The 18,983-nt window shown below is 41.6% G+C and overlaps 2 protein-coding genes across 2 annotated transcripts; one reads left to right on the forward strand and one right to left on the reverse strand.

Annotated features, from left to right (window-relative positions):
* Window positions 1-202: 202 nt before the first annotated feature.
* On the reverse strand, window positions 203-4,580 carry LOC124114177 (protein FAM78B-like). The gene is made up of 3 exons (XM_046474754.2): window positions 4,175-4,580; window positions 3,078-3,191; window positions 203-1,464 (listed from the first exon to the last, which is right to left on the reverse strand). Exons 1-3 carry the CDS (start codon window positions 4,366-4,368, stop codon window positions 897-899), a joined length of 876 nt encoding a protein of 291 aa, XP_046330710.1. The 5' UTR covers window positions 4,369-4,580; the 3' UTR covers window positions 203-896.
* A 249-nt stretch (window positions 4,581-4,829) lies between these two features.
* Window positions 4,830-10,256, forward strand: LOC124114178 (polyisoprenoid diphosphate/phosphate phosphohydrolase PLPP6-like). Its single transcript, XM_046474755.2, has 2 exons — window positions 4,830-5,455; window positions 6,250-10,256. The coding sequence occupies exons 1-2, from the start codon at window positions 5,170-5,172 to the stop codon at window positions 6,630-6,632; spliced, it is 669 nt and encodes a 222-aa protein (XP_046330711.1). The 5' UTR covers window positions 4,830-5,169; the 3' UTR covers window positions 6,633-10,256.
* Window positions 10,257-18,983: the final 8,727 nt, after the last annotated feature.

Raw genomic sequence — 18,983 nt, forward strand, 5'->3', positions numbered from 1 at the left:
GATAAGGCAGGCTGATTGTTTGGCCCCTGCATTACAACATCCAGGCAGCATCCCTGTGCCAAGCTATCCCAGTCATCCAGGCAGCATCCCTGGGCAGAGATCTCAGCAGTGGTAATGAAGCAATTATACTGAACACACATGGACCCCAAGGCTTTCCACAAAACAGAATTCTTGGCATTTTCTGTTTAACAGATCAAAGAAACACTGTAAAAAACAGATTTTATTTCAACTGCAAATACATGTATAAAATGATAAATACATGGTGAGTAAACAAAACGAAACAAATATGTAAATAAACCTTTGGCAGCTTAATTCTGACTAGGAGTGGTTTTCTACTGATATTTACATCTTGCTGCACCTTGTCCAAGACCAGGTTATGGAAATTGCACTTGCCTACTAACTACCTGTATTCTAAACAACAATGGATTAAACCTGTGAATATTAGTAAAGAATCCTTAAGAATTATACATTCATATCAAAAGTTAAAAATATCTATAAAATGTTTGAAAAGACCCTATACAAATTGAAAGTAGAAAGTTCTTAAAACGTTACACATGTAACAGGTGAAATATGGCTGCAGTATTCTTCCATCGTGTATATATATGTCCACAGTTATGGTGGAAGCCATGTCAGGGATTAGTGATTGTGTGTTTTTAATTCTTTAGCCTGCTGTGTGTCCCTGATACTAACACTCCATTTCTAAAAATACCTAGATACTGATGAACACAAGATAAAATGGAAATCAGCCTGTTCTCAATAACATGGCAAAAGGAACCTTATTAATATCATGCAGAATGTATAAAAGCAACCAGTTCATGCACACTGGATCGTTCACAAATATAAAGTCTGTAAAAGAGGGATTGGTCATTGCTGAGGACCACCCATGTGAGAGTTGACTAAAGCTTGCTGTCACACTTGACCACAGGGTCGTTTGGTGACCAGACTGGGGGAATGATGCACACGGGCTTGCCCCGTACTGGCCGCCAGACCAACATCTGCGCGCTGTTGGCGTTAGGGGGCACAAGTGCACAGCGGGGGATGGGCACATTCTTGTCCAGGATCTGAGGCTGTTTGGCAATGGGGTTGCTTATGAGTCGAGCTCTCTTTCCCAGCTCGCTGTGAGGCTGGACATCGATCTCGAGCTGCATGCCCCATCTGATGGTGGCGAGGATGTATGACTTGCTGGCTGTCTGGTTCCAGGCTACGAGCCACACGTAGAAGCTCTGGTCACGCATGATGTGCGTGAGGTTTGGTTCCACTTGGTGCCGGTTAGCAGGATTACGCCACGTAACGTGCGGGTGGAAGTTGTCATTCATGGTGATGGTGGCAGTCTGGAAGCTCTTGCAGGGTCCCCTGATTATGGCGGTCTCGTTGCGGGAGCCGTACCAAGGGTAGTGTCGACCATCACAGTCGCTGATCATCACCTGCTTGCCGCTTGTCAGCTCGGGGAACTCCCAGCTCGTGCTACACACAGGAGAAACATGTACCATCATGTCATACACGTCATCAACATTACTGGATACATCTCTGCTTTAGCTATTACAACCATATATACTTTTCATTGTAAAAAATTCAAACTGACCGCAGCCACAGTTAAATTGAGACAAGAATAAAACCTTAGGGACAGCTCTTCGGTTTCCCACAAAATTGTTGGACATATTGCTTGTTATTGCAAAGTTGTGAATATTTCTTTGGTAACAAAATGTGTATCACGTACTTGATTCACGAAAATCCAACAACAGTTTTGAAGAAACTCAAATTATGATAAATTGGATGATTAAAAATGGCAACTATTCAAAATACCACTGCTTTGAAGTTCATACAAAGGTGGAATCGCATGCGCTTTGTTTGAATTGAATATACCATTTCCTGAGTACAAAAAGCCTTTACTTTATACTCGTATTTTGATTTATTAAACATGTTTAAGTTATGCAAAAAAGTGTTTTGAGCAAAAGACTAAGTAATACAAGGTTAGGTTTCAGGAACTTTACATAAGAAAGACATCAACTTAATCAGTAATAATGTCAGAAAGAAATCAGAAAACTTGAAAAATATTAGTGAAAACTCATCACATGTATGTCACATCCATGTTTTGGATAGTATGTTTTTACTTTTAGTACAATTTAGGTGCTTTTAGTACATCCATGCCACTCAGGTTCTAAATCTTTAAATAAAAGTGAGTTTCGGTACCTCTGGTACCCTGGTTTTAACTATGAATAGATTATTCCCATTGAATATATATGAATTCCCTTGAAAGAAAGAGTGAGTGTATTTTGTTTAACTGTGCAGTCAGAAATATTCCAATTATGTCACGGCGGCCTGTAAAGCATGTCTGTGCCCGACAAACGATGGCTGATATGCGCAACGTCCCACGCCGTCGGGGTATCACCCAAATCACCCAGACTGACCAATCGAACCTCTTCTTACAAACAAGGGAGTGCTGAGGACTAGTCTGTCTCCCAGACCCAAGAGAAAACTAATCCAACTCAGATCTGTAATGATTTGGCAAGTCGATATTGCCTCAGCTCTAGATATAATTGCAACTGAATCTAGCACCGTAGAAAAGACAATTCTGACTGCACATTGTAAGTTCAATATTAAGCAGAAAATATCAGTAAAGAGTTATTGAGTTGTTCCTGAATGGAAAAGAAGTGTTATTTTGTTCATCAACTGGAATTTTAAAATCGCTAATATTTGAAACTGCATCATATTTATACAAAGAGTTCGAAAACACGAAGAGCTCAAAAGCAGCAGTCTTAGAGGAGGCATTCAAAGGGAGGTGACTGGGTGTGGTCAGACATATGCTGGCAGAGGAGCAGAAATGAAGGTTGACACTGACAAGATTACAGAAATTCCAACAAATAGAGCCTTACAGATTTGGTTAGTCCTTGAAATTAAGCATTGTTCCAGGCTCATTTGGATATTATTTCTTTTTTTGCAGATATTATTACATATATATAATCATATATATTTGAATATGATAACTTTATTTCTTGGACTAAATGTTAGTCCAGCTGGAGACTTCCCCCAGTCCGTGACTCCCATTGGAGTATGGATACAGGGGTCGAAATACTTACTGTCCCTCCTGGCCGTACTGGTTGTGGAAGAGCATATCTGTACAGGCCTGGATCCAGCCCACCTTCCATGTCTCAGTGTGGGACAGTGGCGCCATCTCAATCCTTGCACTTGCCCTGAAACACCCCGTGTCAGAATTCAACGACAGCTATACACTCCATACTGCTCGGTCAACGAAATCACAGACCCTATGTGGGCCCATTTCTGCCCCAGAATTCCTCTCATTCAGCTTATTAAGGGGTAATTTCATCCACGCCAGGGGTCCATTTCTGTTTAGGTCTGCACGTTGTTATTCAAGTGCCTTGTTAGACTAACATCTAGTCTCTGAAATGAACATATTTTACAGAAAAAAACAGTTGTTAAATTATAGTTATGAAATATAATAAAAAGGAGCCCAGAAACTTTCATCGTTTTAAGAAACTGCAGTAATCTAGACTTGCCAAACATTAAAGACTTGCATGGGCTGTATTGGATATTTTTGTTTCAGGGTCTGGATGACAGACTATATAGTGTATTGTGTGAAACTGAGGCTCCTTCGCTTGTTGCCTACAGTGTACTTTGTACAGTGCAGTTAGTTTCCAGTGCAGTTTGCCGATAGCAAATTACACCTTTACCTTTGCATATGAACAAGTCCAATAACACCTTCAAAGTGAGCTTATGTCAAGGCTCGCCTGTCACAAATCATGCACCGAAAATGTCACCAATTCCAGACTTTACTTTAGACAAAGGCTTAGTCACTAAAATATACAATTTTGATAGAAACAAACAACTCCATTTAAATTGAAAATAAGCCCGACTTAGATGGGAGATTCAGCTGTGGAAAGTCTAAACTTGCATCATTTAGGGCGATAGCATTACAGTAAGGCTAGGCGGAAGTTAAAATAATATGGTTAAGGGACTGCATGTGAGACACTCTAGCTGCAAATGTTCATGGCTGCAAGATTGTTGACGTTTTATTTTTAAATTGCCGCCGCCACCAACAGTTTTGTGAATAATACACCGACAAAGTACATTCTACCCAATAACTTACATATTCAATCTGGATATATAAAACACGGGTCCAAAATATATAGGCTACCTCATTTTGGCCTATACAAACCTGAAATTCGGAGTTCTGTATTTCAGAACAGCCGGAGAATTCTCGTCGATCTGCGTTGCTTCATTATCGATTCTAGTATCAATATTCACGATTTTGATTTTACTAGGAACCCCTTTGGGCGCTGAAACGGATATATTGGACAGTTTCTTGTTTGAGCTCCCAGCTGTACCCATGTCTCCTTCGGCGAAATCCATGGGAAATAACCCCACGCTGGTTTTTAATCGCCACCTGGGCTGTTTGAAAAATACCCAAAGCCTGATTTTCGTTGACTGATGTTGCCGTCTTCTGATATTACGATCCGATGCACTTGTTTATGGTTCTCGGGATCCATTATGACGCTTATGAGTATTTTCATCCATTTCAAATTTGGAGCGTCTGCTACTGTTGTTATGTTGACAAGGAGATAGCCCCGACACCAAAGTGATTTTGTTATATATTTCATTTTCTTCATATCGTTTAATCTTGATTAAGAAAATAGAGTGAAAATATTAACAGTATCTTCATTGCAAGCTATAGATTAAATTATTAGTTAGTTGCTTTTCTTTTGACAATATGCAACAGTAAAGTATCTGTATTATTTATGGTTAGAGAGTAATAACTGAAACGTCACAACTATCAGTTTCGTAGTTGTTGTGAAAATATATGGTTGTCGTGATAACTAATCAAGTTTTAAATCATAGAACAAATATTTACAAGTGATTGTATTTCATATAACATATAAACAACCATAGACATATAAACAGCGTATATTGGACGTGTGCCTACGTTATTAATCAGCTAATATTCATTTGTAGAAGGATAGTAGTATATTTAGTGCGTCATCAATTGCTCTATCGCAGCGCGTGTTACCATTCGTAAAGTATCGAATAGAACGGCAGTATCGCTGTACAGAGTTCGGCAAATTATCTCAGGAAGTCAGCTGTCTGCTTTGGAGAAGGAACTGAATCTCACTTCCTGATCATCAAAAGCTTCGTGTAACCACACAAATTACCACAATGAGTGCACGCAGGCGACAAGCTAGATCTGCAGAAACCGATAGAAAGAACCGATCACGCAATTTAACAAAGTCACCATGGGAAACCATTCTCAAGTACGACCGGCGGTGTACAAAAGCATTCGGCCTTTGTGCGACACAGAACTCGGCCTTAGGTCAACTTCGGCCCTTGATGAAAGTTTTAGAGATCAGCTGTCACGGCGTGCCTTGGTTGATTGGGACAGTAATTTGGTTTGTCTGTGTCCACAAACCAGAAGATGTTGAACTTTCAGTTAACCTCTTTCTAGGTAGGAAAACATCAAGCTGTAGCATGTAGAAAGTATTTCTGAATATTGTTTCTCTGCTAACTAGGCTAATATTTGTCATATGTTTACTTCAATGAGAACCGTTGACCAATGACCGTTGTATACAATGTGTGTGGTGGTCAATAGAGTATCTAAATGTGGACATCAAAGCTGTTTATATGCATGCTATGAACTGGGTATAAATATCAGAAAATTTGCATATGGAAAATATTGCAATACATAAGAAGCTGATAATACCAGACATTTAAAAAAGAAAAGTATATTCCTTAGTGTTCATGTTTGTTTTTGTTTCAATAACACCAGAGATTTCTTTCAGATGAATATTTTTGAGAAATCCTTCACATTGTGTCTTCTTTATATTGCTTGTGCATACAAATGTAATCAACTAATCTGATGCAAGAGTGGTATTGGGTATATTTAAATATGGGGTGAGTCAGTGAGTATGGTTTAACGCCGCTTTTAGCAATATTCCAGCAATATCACAGCGGAGGACACCAGAAATGGGCTTCACACATTGTACCCATGTTGGGAATCGAACCTGGGTCTTCGGCGTGACGAGCGAACGTGTTAACCACTAGGCTACCGACCGCCCCTATTTAAACATGGCAATTGTCAACTGCCTCATGACAATTACTATGAAAAGTCTACTTTTTAAGTTGTTTGACTTCTGCCACCTCCAGTTACTCGAGCCTTCATGTTTATCCAGGCTGTAGGTATTATGCCTATTGACAATTTGATTATTACCAAAAGAACTTTTCCTACATCTGATGTTTCAGCACTCATCTTTGACCTGGTGATTGTGGCAGTGTTGAAGATGCTTGTTCAACGTCCACGTCCCGCCAACAATCAGATGGACATGTTTGCTACGGTTTCCATCGACCACTACTCCTTCCCCTCTGGTCACACGACTAGAGCGGCCATGCTTGCGTGTTTCTACATTGAACGTGTGCTGATCAACCAACTCCCAATGACCCTGATTCTGACCTGGTCCGCATGTGTGAGTCTATCGCGTGTGATGCTAGGACGTCATCATGTCCTAGATGTTCTCAGTGGATGCCTGATCGGTGTTCTGGAGTATTTGGCATACTCCCAATTCTGGATTCCACAGGATAAGTGCTTGCTGTGGCTGGAGCCTTATTTTGGTCATGTTCATTTGTGAATAGGACATACGGATGTTTACATTGTACTGCATGTACAACATACAACATGTCCATAATACAACATCTGTGTGATGATTATCTCAGCTTCACACATACAGATGTTTACATTGTACTGCGTGTACAACATACAATATGTCCATAATACAACATCTGTGTGATGATTATCTCAAGGTGCATACCAGTACTTTTCTGCATGGCTGGTAAATATATCATAAAATGGCTCTTTTATACATGTTTATACAAACAGGGTGTTATATTGAAGATTGGTTTGAAAAGATTGTTGGTGGTTGTGATCATTGAATCAATCTCAGTTTGAACAATAGCATCTTCCCGAGGCAAGCAAGTCCACTAGCCTATATCAAAGCCTAGTTTCTACCCTTGCCACATCAAGGCCACTTTTCTTGGCTCGACCCTGGCGCCACCTAGTATAAGATGACGAGTTATGCTACTTGTAATGAAAACGCAATATCCAATCAGATCGCTGTTCTTATCTGACAAGCTTCAAAAAGATGGCACTACCATAGGCGACAACCTAGTCAATCAGATAACAAAAACATTCACGATTTCATCCTGACACAAAAAATAGGCAATCGTTGGGGGGTTTAAAGGATGAAAAAGACATAGCCGTGCCAACGAAGACAGGCAACAGTAAATCACCTTCATCATGTTCATACAAAGGTGTTCAGTCAGGAATGTTGATTTTATGAAACGTTCTCTGATTGGGCTATTCATGTCGGCAATAGTCCAATCATATTGAGCACAGGAAAGTGGGCTTGATGTGGCAAGTGTGGAAACAAGACTTTGATAAAAAGGCTGGTGGATGCACTTGCCTCGGGAAGATGGTACAAAAGTGACACGTATGACCCATATTTTAAGCTTTTATGTATAACATACCAAGTAGGAAATAATCAAATCAGAGGGCATTTCACAGAATTCTGATTCTTCTGAGGACCTTTGTTTGAAATGTTGATGAATTTGGTTTTATGAATGTGAGAGTTCTGGTTCAGGATTCATTATACCGGTAATGTAAACAGACAACGCAGTGGTCTATATTTATGCAGACAAACAAGTGAGAAATGATGAACATATGAAAATGTGTAATGGACAGAATTTTAAGTAACATTTTATATTTCTTGAAAGATATTCTTCTTGTTGACACTCTTAGATCCCAAAGGGCACAGCTAAACACTGAGTGCCTCTTGGCAGATTTGGGAAAAACAACACCTACATTAATCTTTTCTCTTCTATTCACATGTCATGCTTTGATACATGGGACGCAGCATGCTTGTTTTGATGGCAACAGACGCCAGTATACAGCGTTGGTGATTACTCCCTATAAGGATAACATAAATCAAAACCCTTAAAAAGGGTATATTTCTTCTAGTCCTTAGGATACCTTATCTATTGGCAAGTACTACAGGACTAGTGCCAATTTCTAACACTGCTGTATATGAAGTGCATGGTTGTTGTTTTTTGTTTAACGCCGCACTCAGCAATATTCCAGCTATATGACGGCGGTTGAAGTGCATGTCAATATTGGTGTGTATCCATTCATGGTATACGACACCAGTGTGTGAAGTGCATGTCAATATTGGTGTGTATCCATTCATGGAAAACGACACCAGTGTGTGAAGTGCATGTCAATATGAGTGTGTATCCATTCATCGAAAACGACACCAGTGTGTGAAGTGCATGTCAATATGAGTGTGTATCCATTCATCGAAAACGACACCAGTGTGTGAAGTGCATGTCAATATTGGTGATTATCCATTCATGGAAAACGACACCAGTGTGTGAAGTGCATGTCAATATTGGTGTGTATCCATTCATGGTATACGACACCAGTGTGTGAAGTGCATGTCAATATTAGTGTGTATCCATTCATGGAAAACGACACCAGTGTGTGAAGTGCATGTCAATATGAGTGGTTATCTATTCATGGAGACTGTGTGTGACTTGCATATGAATATGAGTGTGTATCTATTCATGGAGACAGACACATGTGTGTGACATGTTTTATTCATGGAGAGAGATACCAGTGTAGGAAGGACTGGGTCTTGTCTTCAGTTCCATATTTCCATTGTTACAGTGATAATGCACGATAATGCAATACAGTTACCCAACTTACTGATATTGGGTCAGATGTAGCTTTAGCCTCAGCGTGTTGTAGTTTGTGTGGTGTACAAGGACTGCTGTGTACCATGTATGCGTCTGCATACCAACCTTGGTTCAGTGTGATGTTTAGATGCCTGATTTATCTTGGACTGGGTTCAAATCTACCAACACATTGTCAAGAATAAAATGTTTTATATTATTAGATAAGAGGGTATATCTATGAGAAATTCAGAGACTACATAAAGGCACATGGAGTAAGAGGGTATATATATGAGAAGTTCAGTGACTACATGAAGGTACATGGGAGTAAGAGGGTATATCTATGAGAAATTTAGTGACTACATAAAGGCACATGGGAGTAAGAGGGTATATCTATGAGAAATTTAGTGACTACATAAAGGCACATGGAGTAAGAGGATATATCTATGAGAAATTCAGAGACTACATAAAGGCACATGGGAGTAAGAGGGTATATCTATGAGAAATTCAGAGACTACATAAAGGCACATGGGAGTAAGAGGGTATATCTATGAGAAATTCAGTAACTAACTTATTACTGTTTTGTGCCTAGTATTTATTTTCTTGTGTTTAATATGCATCCAATTTTTTGTGGTTCCTTTTTTTAGGGTTGGGGAAATATCATTTTGATTCAAGTGAAGTCTTTGTTGAGGCAAGATGGAGAACAAATATGTCTGTGCAACGTTTGAGATGAAAGGCTGTAAGGCATGTTTCTTTTTTGTGACAGAATCTTTTGATGTGTTTTACAAATATCCTAAATGTGAGAGGCATATCGGAATGTATAATGGACGACAGTTGACAGTATATCAGGTTTGGGATCATCCCTTCGTAGATGAAGCATGTTATGTGTCATATCCTTGAGTCGAATATAAGGAGGAATAGTTAAAGTCTTACAAATGACACTAGGCAAAAAAGATATTTACAGTGTGAGGTCAGTTTTAACACATGGGCAGTACCGCATCATTCGAGATCCAATGCTGTAACTTTTTTTAGCTATGACGTCATTGCTAACTGTGTAAAATATATATTAACAAAATATAATATAATGTATTTGTGTAACATATATTTACAAAATAAAATATCAAATCCAAGCCCAATGCTTAATTATAGAGAGGAGGGATATCTAGACTTGCCAAATCACTGACTCAAGTTGGATATATTCTTTAATTTATTCTCTAGGGTCTGGGAACGGTGTGTGAAATAAGAAAATGCCAGGCTACCATCAGGACACACATCCCTAACACATCCCTGCAGGCCCTTAATAAACTCTTCAGGCCAGTCAGTTTTTACACATGGGCCCAGTGCCACGAAGCAGTCACTGCCCTAAGACTGTTGTAAGTCTATGTTTAAATGTGGTTGTAATAGTTGTAGTCCAAAGATTGATTTTTAAACAAGGACAGCAAATAGCTACTGTGTATTAGTTATAGATTATTTGGTGAGAATTTTGTACCTATGTCTTTCAGAAAAAGCAATAAATATGATGGTCCTTTTTCTTTTGCTTGTCTATTCTGTGTTGTTGCAAGAATGACCTGACAGAGTGGTACCAAGGAGAAGAGTGGGAGTAGCCTACTTATAAGAGGGATAGAAGTGGTAGGGGCCTGCATGTACAGTGAGAGAGGAATGGGAGGTGGCTGCAGGTACAGTGAGAGAAGAGTGGCAGGGGCCTGCATGTACAGTGAGAGAGGAATGGGAGGGGCCTGCATGTACAGTGAGAGAAGAGTGGGAGGGGCCTGCATGTACAGAGGGAGAAGAGTGGGAGGTGTCTGCATGTACAGTGAGAGAGGAGTGGGAGGGGCCTGCATGTACAGTGAGAGAGGAGTGGGAGGGGCCTGCATGTATAGTGAGAGAAGAGTGGGAGGTGTCTGCATGTATAGTGAGAGAAGAGTGGGAGGTGTCTGCATGTACAGTGAGAGAGGAGTGGGAGGGGCCTGCATGTACAGTGAGAGAGGAATGGGAGGGGCCTGCATGTATAGTGAGAGAAGAGTGGGAGGTGTCTGCATGTACAGTGAGAGAGGAGTGGGAGGGGCCTGCATGTATAGTGAGAGAAGAGTGGGAGGTGTCTGCATGTATAGTGAGAGAAGAGTGGGAGGGGCCTGCATGTACAGAGGGAGAAGAGTGGGAGGTGTCTGCATGTATAGTGAGAGAGGAGTGGGAGGGGCCTGCATGTACAGTGAGAGAGGAGTGGGAGGGGCCTGCATGTATAGTGAGAGAAGAGTGGGAGGTGTCTGCAGGTACAGTGAGAGAAGAGTGGGAGGAACCTGCTTATAAAGAGGGATAAGAATGGGAAGGGCATGCATGTACAGTGAGAGAAGAGTGGGAGGGGCATGCATATGCGAAGAGTAGGAGGGGCCTGCATGTACAGTGAGAGAAGAGTGGGACAGGCCTTAATTTACAGCGAGAGAAGAGTGGGAGGGGCCTGCATGTACAGAGGGAGAAGAATGGGAGGGGCCTGCATGTACAGAGGGAGAAGAATGGGAGGAACCATCATGTTCAGAGGGAGTAGAGCCGGATGCCTGCATTTACGCATTTACACAAAATATAATTATGTCAAATCCAAACTAAACCCAATGCTTAATTGTAGAGCGGAGGCATATCTAGGCTTGCCAAACACTGCCTTGCGTTGGATTTGTTTTTAAATTTTATACTTTGGGGTCTGGGAGTAGCGTTTAATTTTTTTTTAAAATGTCAGGCTGCCTGACACACAGCCTTTACACGCTGCGTGCCCTTTATAAACTCTTTAGGCCATAGGACCCGTGAAGATCCGGGGTAGAATAGGTCTTCAGCAACCCATGCTTGCCGTAATAGGCGACTATGCTTGTAAAAAAGGCGACTAACGGGATCGGGTGGTCAACCTCGTTGACTTGGTCGATGCATGTCATCGATCCCAATTGCATGATCGATGCTCATGATATCAATCACTGGACTGTCTCGACGGGACTCGATTATTTACAGACCGCCGTCATTTAGCTGGAATATCGCGTAAAAAGTGCGGCGTAAAACAACAAACCAACCAACTTTAGGCCATAGTTTCAAAATCGTAGTTTATTGTGGGAAATGAATCGACACTTAAATTTATTGCAACCATAAGGATCCATACAAATTTGAAACGAAGGGCCCGACCTGAACTCTACCTGTCACGGGCCTACGGGCAGGCGCATATTTCGAACACTGCCTGAGAGACCGACAAGTCATCACAGAGCCGTGTTTCCTGTGACTTTCCTGTAGGACCCCCTTGAACTTATTTCATTGACTTGACCTTTTGCAATGTTTTTGACCTTATTCAACAAATGAAATGTGTTCACAAAACTTTGATTTCTGATGGTGATTACCAGATTTACTGTGCACTTAACAGTGTCAAACATATCACTATCACTTCTCAGGCGGTGTCTTGGCTTTCAGTGTGTATGACGGGAAGAGGTGAGGCGCACGTACAATCATCCGGGTCTCGCCACCGGCCCAGCTGGTTACAGCATGGGTACTGCGTGTGTTTGCTGTTCCCTGCCGCAGTCTGTAGTCAGCAATATTCCAGCTACATCATGGCGGCTGACTAACATTCAGTCTCAGATTTTTTTATTTTTTTATTTTTTTTTATGTCTTTAAAATATAATACAAATAGAGCCCAGAACACTGCTTAATTTCAGGACTTGCTTAATCATTCTGGACTGACTGGGGTTCCTTTTATATTTGTTCTCTAGGTTATGGGAGACAGGCAGTCAGCAATATTCCTGTTTATATCACGGCGGCCTGCAGTCAGCAGTATTCCTGCTTATATCACGGCGGCCTGTAGTCAGCAATATTCCTGCTATATCACGGCGGCCTGTAGTCAGCAATATTCCTGCTATGTCACGGCGGCCTGCAGTCAGCAATATTCCTGCTATATCACGGCGGCCTGCAGTCAGCAATATTTCTGCTTTTATCACGGCGGCCTGTAGTCAGCAATATTCCTGCTTTTATCACGGCGGCCCGTAGTCAGCAATATTCCTGCTTCTATCACGGCGGCCCGTAGTCAGCAGTATTCCTGCTATATCACGGCGGCCTGGAGTCAGCAATATTCCTGCTATGTCACGGCGGCCTGTAGTCAGCAATATTCCTGCTATGTCACGGCGGCCTGTAGTCAGCAGTATTCCTGCTATATCACGGCGACTTGTAGTCAGCAACATTTCATCTATATCACGAGGGCTGTCAGCAATATTATCGATATCATTATAATCAGAATTATTGCTTGCTACCGTTCCACAAAGATCTGAGGACATCCAATTACAGGTCACGTGAAAATGACGAACTTCGACTGATCATTGAAATTGTTAACAAGAAGTGATTAGCCAATCAGGAAGCAGCTTTACGGCATTTGTTTCAAACTGGCGATTTCCATTCCAGATTACGCTTTGAAAAATATTAAGAGAAAGTTCTCGATTCACGATTTGAATACTACACAAAAGAACATTTTTGGGATATGGAGAGTTTCTTCCTCTTAAATGTTTAACCAGCTGAAGCGAGAGATAGACGATGATTTTGACGGAATCAGTCGTACATCCCGTAATTGCCGTTCGGAATACCCCGTGTTAACCTTTTCGAGATTGCATGATTAGAAAACACATTCCGACTGTCACTTTCCCGATCTGGTAAACGACGCACTGATTGGTCGGATGAAAGGTCGTTCTGTCGTGAACCGTAATGGGATGTCCTCAGATCTTTGTTTAGTGGTAGGAGAACTAAGATCTAATTTTAATGAGATTGGCAATATTCCGTTATTGTGTTATGTATATAAACCGAATTCATCACACGACTTGTCAGGTGAAGTGATGCAGGTCTGATTCTATGTATCTATGTTTTGTTTGTTTGTTGTTTAACGCCACACTCAGCAATATTCCAGCTATATGACGGTGGTCTGTAAATAATCGAGTCTTGACAGACAATCCAGTGATTGACATCATGAGCATCGATCCACGCAATTGGGATACGATGACATGCCTCAACCAAGTCAGCGAGCCTGAAAACCCGATCCCGTTAGTCGCCTCTTACGACAAAGCATGGGTTGCTGAAGACCAATTCTACCCCGGATCTTCACGGGTATGTTTCAATGTCAAAACCCAAATCCGAAAGCTCAGCAGGTTCTATTTACCAAAATATTGAACTATAGGTACTGGTATGAATGTATGATGTGTTGGTATATAGATCGAAGTACTGATTAGGTGTTCTCATGGAATTTCACTGGTGTCCATCAGTCCGAGTAAGTAAACAGGTTTTACGACACTTGCATACATGAGTGAAAAGGTTTTACTGCACTCGTAAAAATGAATGAGTGAGTGAATAGATTTTACTGCAGTTGTAGGAATGAGCGAGCGAATAGGTTTTACTGCATATGTTGAAATGAGCGAGTGAATAGGTTTTACTGCATATGTTGAAATGAGCGAGTGAATAGGTTCTACTGCATATGTTAAAATGAGCAAGTGAATAGGTTTTACTGCATATGTTGAAATGAGCGAGTGAATAGGTTTTACTGCATATGTTGAAATGAGCGAGTGAATAGGTTGTACTGCATATGTTGAAATGAGCGAGTGTATAGGTTTTACTGCATATGTTGAAATGAGCGAGTGAATAGGTTTTACTGCATATGTTGAAATGAGCGAGTGAATAGGTTTTACTGCATATGTTGAAATGAGCGAGAGAATAGGTTGTACTGCATATGTTGAAATGAGCGAGTGAATAGGTTTTACTGCATATGTTGAAATGAGCGAGTGGATAGGTTTTACTGCATATGTTGAAATGAGCGAGTGAATAGGTTTTACTGCATATGTTGAAATGAGCGAGTGAATAGGTTTTACTGCATATGTTGAAATGAGCGAGTGAATAGGTTTTACTGCATATGTTGAAATGAGCGAGTGAATAGGTTTTACTGCATATGTTGAAATGAGCGAGTGAATAGGTTTTACTGCAGTTGTTGAAATGAGCGAGAGAATAGGTTTTACTGCATATGTTGAAATGAGCGAGTGAATAGGTTTTACTGCATATGTTGAAATGAGCGAGTGAATAGGTTTTACTGCATATGTTGAAATGAGCGAGTGAATAGGTTTTACTGCATATGTTGAAATGAGCGAGTGAATAGGTTTTACTGCATATGTTGAAATGAGCGAGAGAATAGGTTGTACTGCATTTGTTGAAATGAGCGAGTGGATAGGTTTTACTGCATATGTTGAAATGAGCGAGTTGATAGGTTTTACTGCACTTGTAGAAACAGTCTAGCCATATGAAGGCGAGGGCACGGAGAATGGGCGTGGCACATTGTACCCACGTGAGGAACTATCTCTTGTGATTAAGCATGGCTGAGGAATCTGTTGAGGTACTGTGGGTGAATGTGACCACACCTGTATCCACAGTGGGCGTTTTGGAACACAGAGCAGTCCTGTTGGCGTAACGAGACACTCTTCCCATTGCAGAACGCGCCATTAACCGCGAGCATGTATACACGCGTCGGCATATTACAGGAGACAATAAGGTTGTTCGCGCACTGTTTCTTTCTATGACTTCGCTGGTAATGTCAGTAGTGAGCACCCTGGTTGATATTTGTCGTGGTATGTACATGGAAATGAAAACGGAAAACTCCGTCTGAAATGCTGTCGAGTCAGTTTTGTTTCTCCAAGGGCGAACACAACAACCCTAGCGAGCGCAAAGGAACTGACAGACTTGCTGTGCACCACAGAAAGTTACAGTGCTTGGCGAGTCCAACCTCCAGCGACACAATACTTGGCGAGTGCCTGTGATAACGTTATAGTTCTTGACGAGTGTCTGTGATAACGTTACAATACTTGACTATAGCCTGTGATAACGTTACAATACTTGGCGAGTGCCTGTGATAGCGTTTCAATACTTGACGAGTGCCTGTGATAACGTTACAATACTTGACGAGAGCCTGTGATAACGTTACAATACTTGACGAGTGCCTGTGATAACGTTACAATACTTGACGAGTGCCTGTGATAACGTTTCAATACTTGGCGAGTGCCTGTGATAACGTTACAATACTTGACGAGTGCCTGTGATAACGTTATAATACTTGACGAGTGCCTGTGATAAATATAGAATACTAAACGAGCTCCCGTGTAATACCAATTTTATGAAACGAGTGAATAGTTCTGGTATCTGACGAGCGAAAGCGAGTCGGATACAAGTATTCACGAGTTTCATAAAATTGGTTTTACATGGGAGCTCGTTTAGTATTTTATTTCTTACTTGCCATTCATAACGCTTTTAGAATTATACTGTTGAGTGTGGATAGGCTGACACCTTCACGACTCACAGCATAATCCAATTGAGTTCAACATAATAATACTAATAGGGTCATCGAGTGTGCATAAGCTCCTCTCAGTGATCTATCATCTCCACACGCAATGTCGTCGAATAAGGCAAGGGATGTTGAGAGCTTTCAATATTTGTTCGTGAAAGCACGCGTTTTGGTATTGCACAATGTGTAATACAGCTGTATGTTTATTAAACGGGTGATCTCTTCACGGGGTAGTAATAAAGTTATAATACTTGACGAGTGCCTGTGATTAAGTTACAATACTTGGCGAGTGCCTGTGATAACGTTACAATAATTGACGAGTGCCTGTGATAACGTTACAATACTTGGCGAGTGCCCGTGATAACGTTATAATACTTGACGAGTGCCTTTGATAACGTTACAATACTTTTAGAGTGCCTGTGATAACATTACAATACTTGGCGAGTGCCCGTGATAACGTTACAATACTTGGCGAGTGCCTGTGATAACGTTACAATACTTGGCGAGTGCCCGTGATAACGTTATAATACTTGACGAGTGCCTGTGATAACGTTACAATACTTGACGAGTGCCTGTGATAACATTACAATACTTGGCGTGTGCCCGTGATAACGTTACAATACTTGTCGAGTGCCTGTGATAACATTACAATACTTGGCGAGTGCCCGTGATAACGTTACAATACTTGGCGAGTGCCTGTGATAACGTTACAATACTTGGCGAGTGCCTGTGATAACGTTATAATACTTGACGAGTGCCTGTGATAACGTTATAATGCTTGACGAGTGCCCGTGATAACGTTATAATACTTGACGAATGCCCGTGATAACGTTACAATACTTGGCAAGTGCCTGTGATACAGTTATAATACTTGGCGATTGGCGAGTGCCTGTGATAACGTTACAATACTTGACGAGTGCCCGTGATAACGTTATAACACTGGACGAGCGCCTGTTATAACGTTATAATACTTGAAGCGTGCCTGTGTTACCGTTACAATACTTGGCGAGTGCCTGTGATTAAGTTATAATACTTGAAGAGTGCATATGATAACGTTACAATACTTGACGAGTGCCTGTGATAACGTTACAATACTTGACGAATGCCTGTGATAAAGTTACAATACTTGACGAGTGCCTGTGATAACGTTATAATACTTGACGAGTGCCTGTGATACCGTTACAATACTTGACGAGTGCCTGTGATACGGTTACAATACTTGGCGAGTGCCTGTGATACCGTTACAATACTTGGCGAGTGCCTGTGATACAGTTATAATACTTGACGAGTGCCTGTGATAACGTTATTATACTTGACGAGTGCCTGTGATACCGTTACAATACTTGACGAGTGCCTATGACCGATCATAGCTAGGCGAGTTTAACCTGGAAAGCTTGAAACTTTGACGAGCGAATCACAGCGTTAAAATACTTTGCAAGCGCGTGCATGAGTACGGGGGCGAGCCCAACGTATAACGTGACAAAACTTGGTCAGTGCAACTTTAACGCAGGCTATCACATACTACGCGCGCTCCAATCTGTTTCATGCCTGGAGCGGACTCTTTTTGGCCAGAAAATTTTATTTATCATAACACTGAGCGTTAAGTCGATCTAGAATTCTGTCGCACCAGGGCTCCGTGGGAATATACACGGCTCGTGTTGCCGGGTGTCCCGTTCATGTTGCTAGGTGCTAGTGTTCATTTAGCTAGCTGCTAGTTCTTATGTTGCTAGGTGCAAATGTTCCTGTTGCTAGATGTCGGTGTTCTTGTTGCTGGTGTCGGTGTTCATGTTGCTGGTGTCGGTGTTCATGTTGCTGGTGTCGGTGTTCATGTTGCTGTTGTCGGTGTTCATGTTGCTGGTGTCGGTGTTAATGCTGCTGGTGTCGGTGTTCATGTTGCTAAGTGTCGGTGTTAATGTTGCTAAGTGTCGGTGTTTGTTGATCGTGCAGTCATTTCAGGCTACTCCAGTTAACGCCGTAGCCAAGGCTCCTTGCAGCAATTTAGGCGTCATGCGCTGTGGCAAGAGTTTGCTAATGAGGTCTGAACAAGGTTTATGTGTTCGCTCATTTAAAATTCTTTTGGTTGAGGCGGAATGCATTCTTTACGACTCTGTTGTTTGTAAAACAAATAAAAAATTGATAACAAGGTTCCGACTGCCTGCGTTTGAATGAATAACTTTCCGAACGTGATATAACAGAGAAAGGAGAGAGATTTGTGGTAAATAGTATTCGGGATTCAGGGGTGAGCAATGAGACACGGAGTGAAAACGTAGATGGTATTCGGGATTCAGGGGTGAGCAATGAGACAGTGAAAACGTGGACGGTATTCGGGATTCAGGGGGGAGCAATGAAACAGTGAAAACGTAGACGGTATTCGGGATTCAGGGGGGAGCAATGAAACAGTGAAAACGTAGACGGTATTCGGGATTCAGGGGGGAGCAATGAAACAGTGAAAACGTACACGGTATTCTGGATTCAGGGGTGAGCAATGAGATACAGAGTGAAAACGTAGACGGTATTCTGGATTCAGGGGTGAGCAATGAGACACGGAGTGAAAACGTAGACGGTATTCGGGATTCAGGGGTGAGCAATGAGATACAGAGTGAAAACGTAGACGGTATTCGGGATTCAGGGGTGAGCAATGAGACACAGAGTGAAAACGTAGACGGTATTCGGGATTCAGGGGTGAGCAATGAGACACGGAGTGAAAACGTGGACGGTATTCGGGATTCAGGGGTGAGCAATGAGACACAGAGTGAAAACGTGGACGGTATTCGGGATTTAGGGGTGAGCAATGAGAAACGGAGTGAAAAGGTAGATGGTATTCGGGACTCAGGGGGGAGCATGCGTGAGTGAGTGAGTGAGTGGGGTTTAACGAAGCTTTGAACAATATTCAAGTTATACCTCGGCTGCGAGGAAACAAGCAGTTGTGTAGAGA

This window comes from Haliotis rufescens, unplaced genomic scaffold, assembly GCF_023055435.1.
Source record: "Haliotis rufescens isolate VD_foot unplaced genomic scaffold, xgHalRufe1.0.p SCAF_8, whole genome shotgun sequence".
NCBI lineage: Eukaryota > Metazoa > Mollusca > Gastropoda > Lepetellida > Haliotidae > Haliotis > Haliotis rufescens.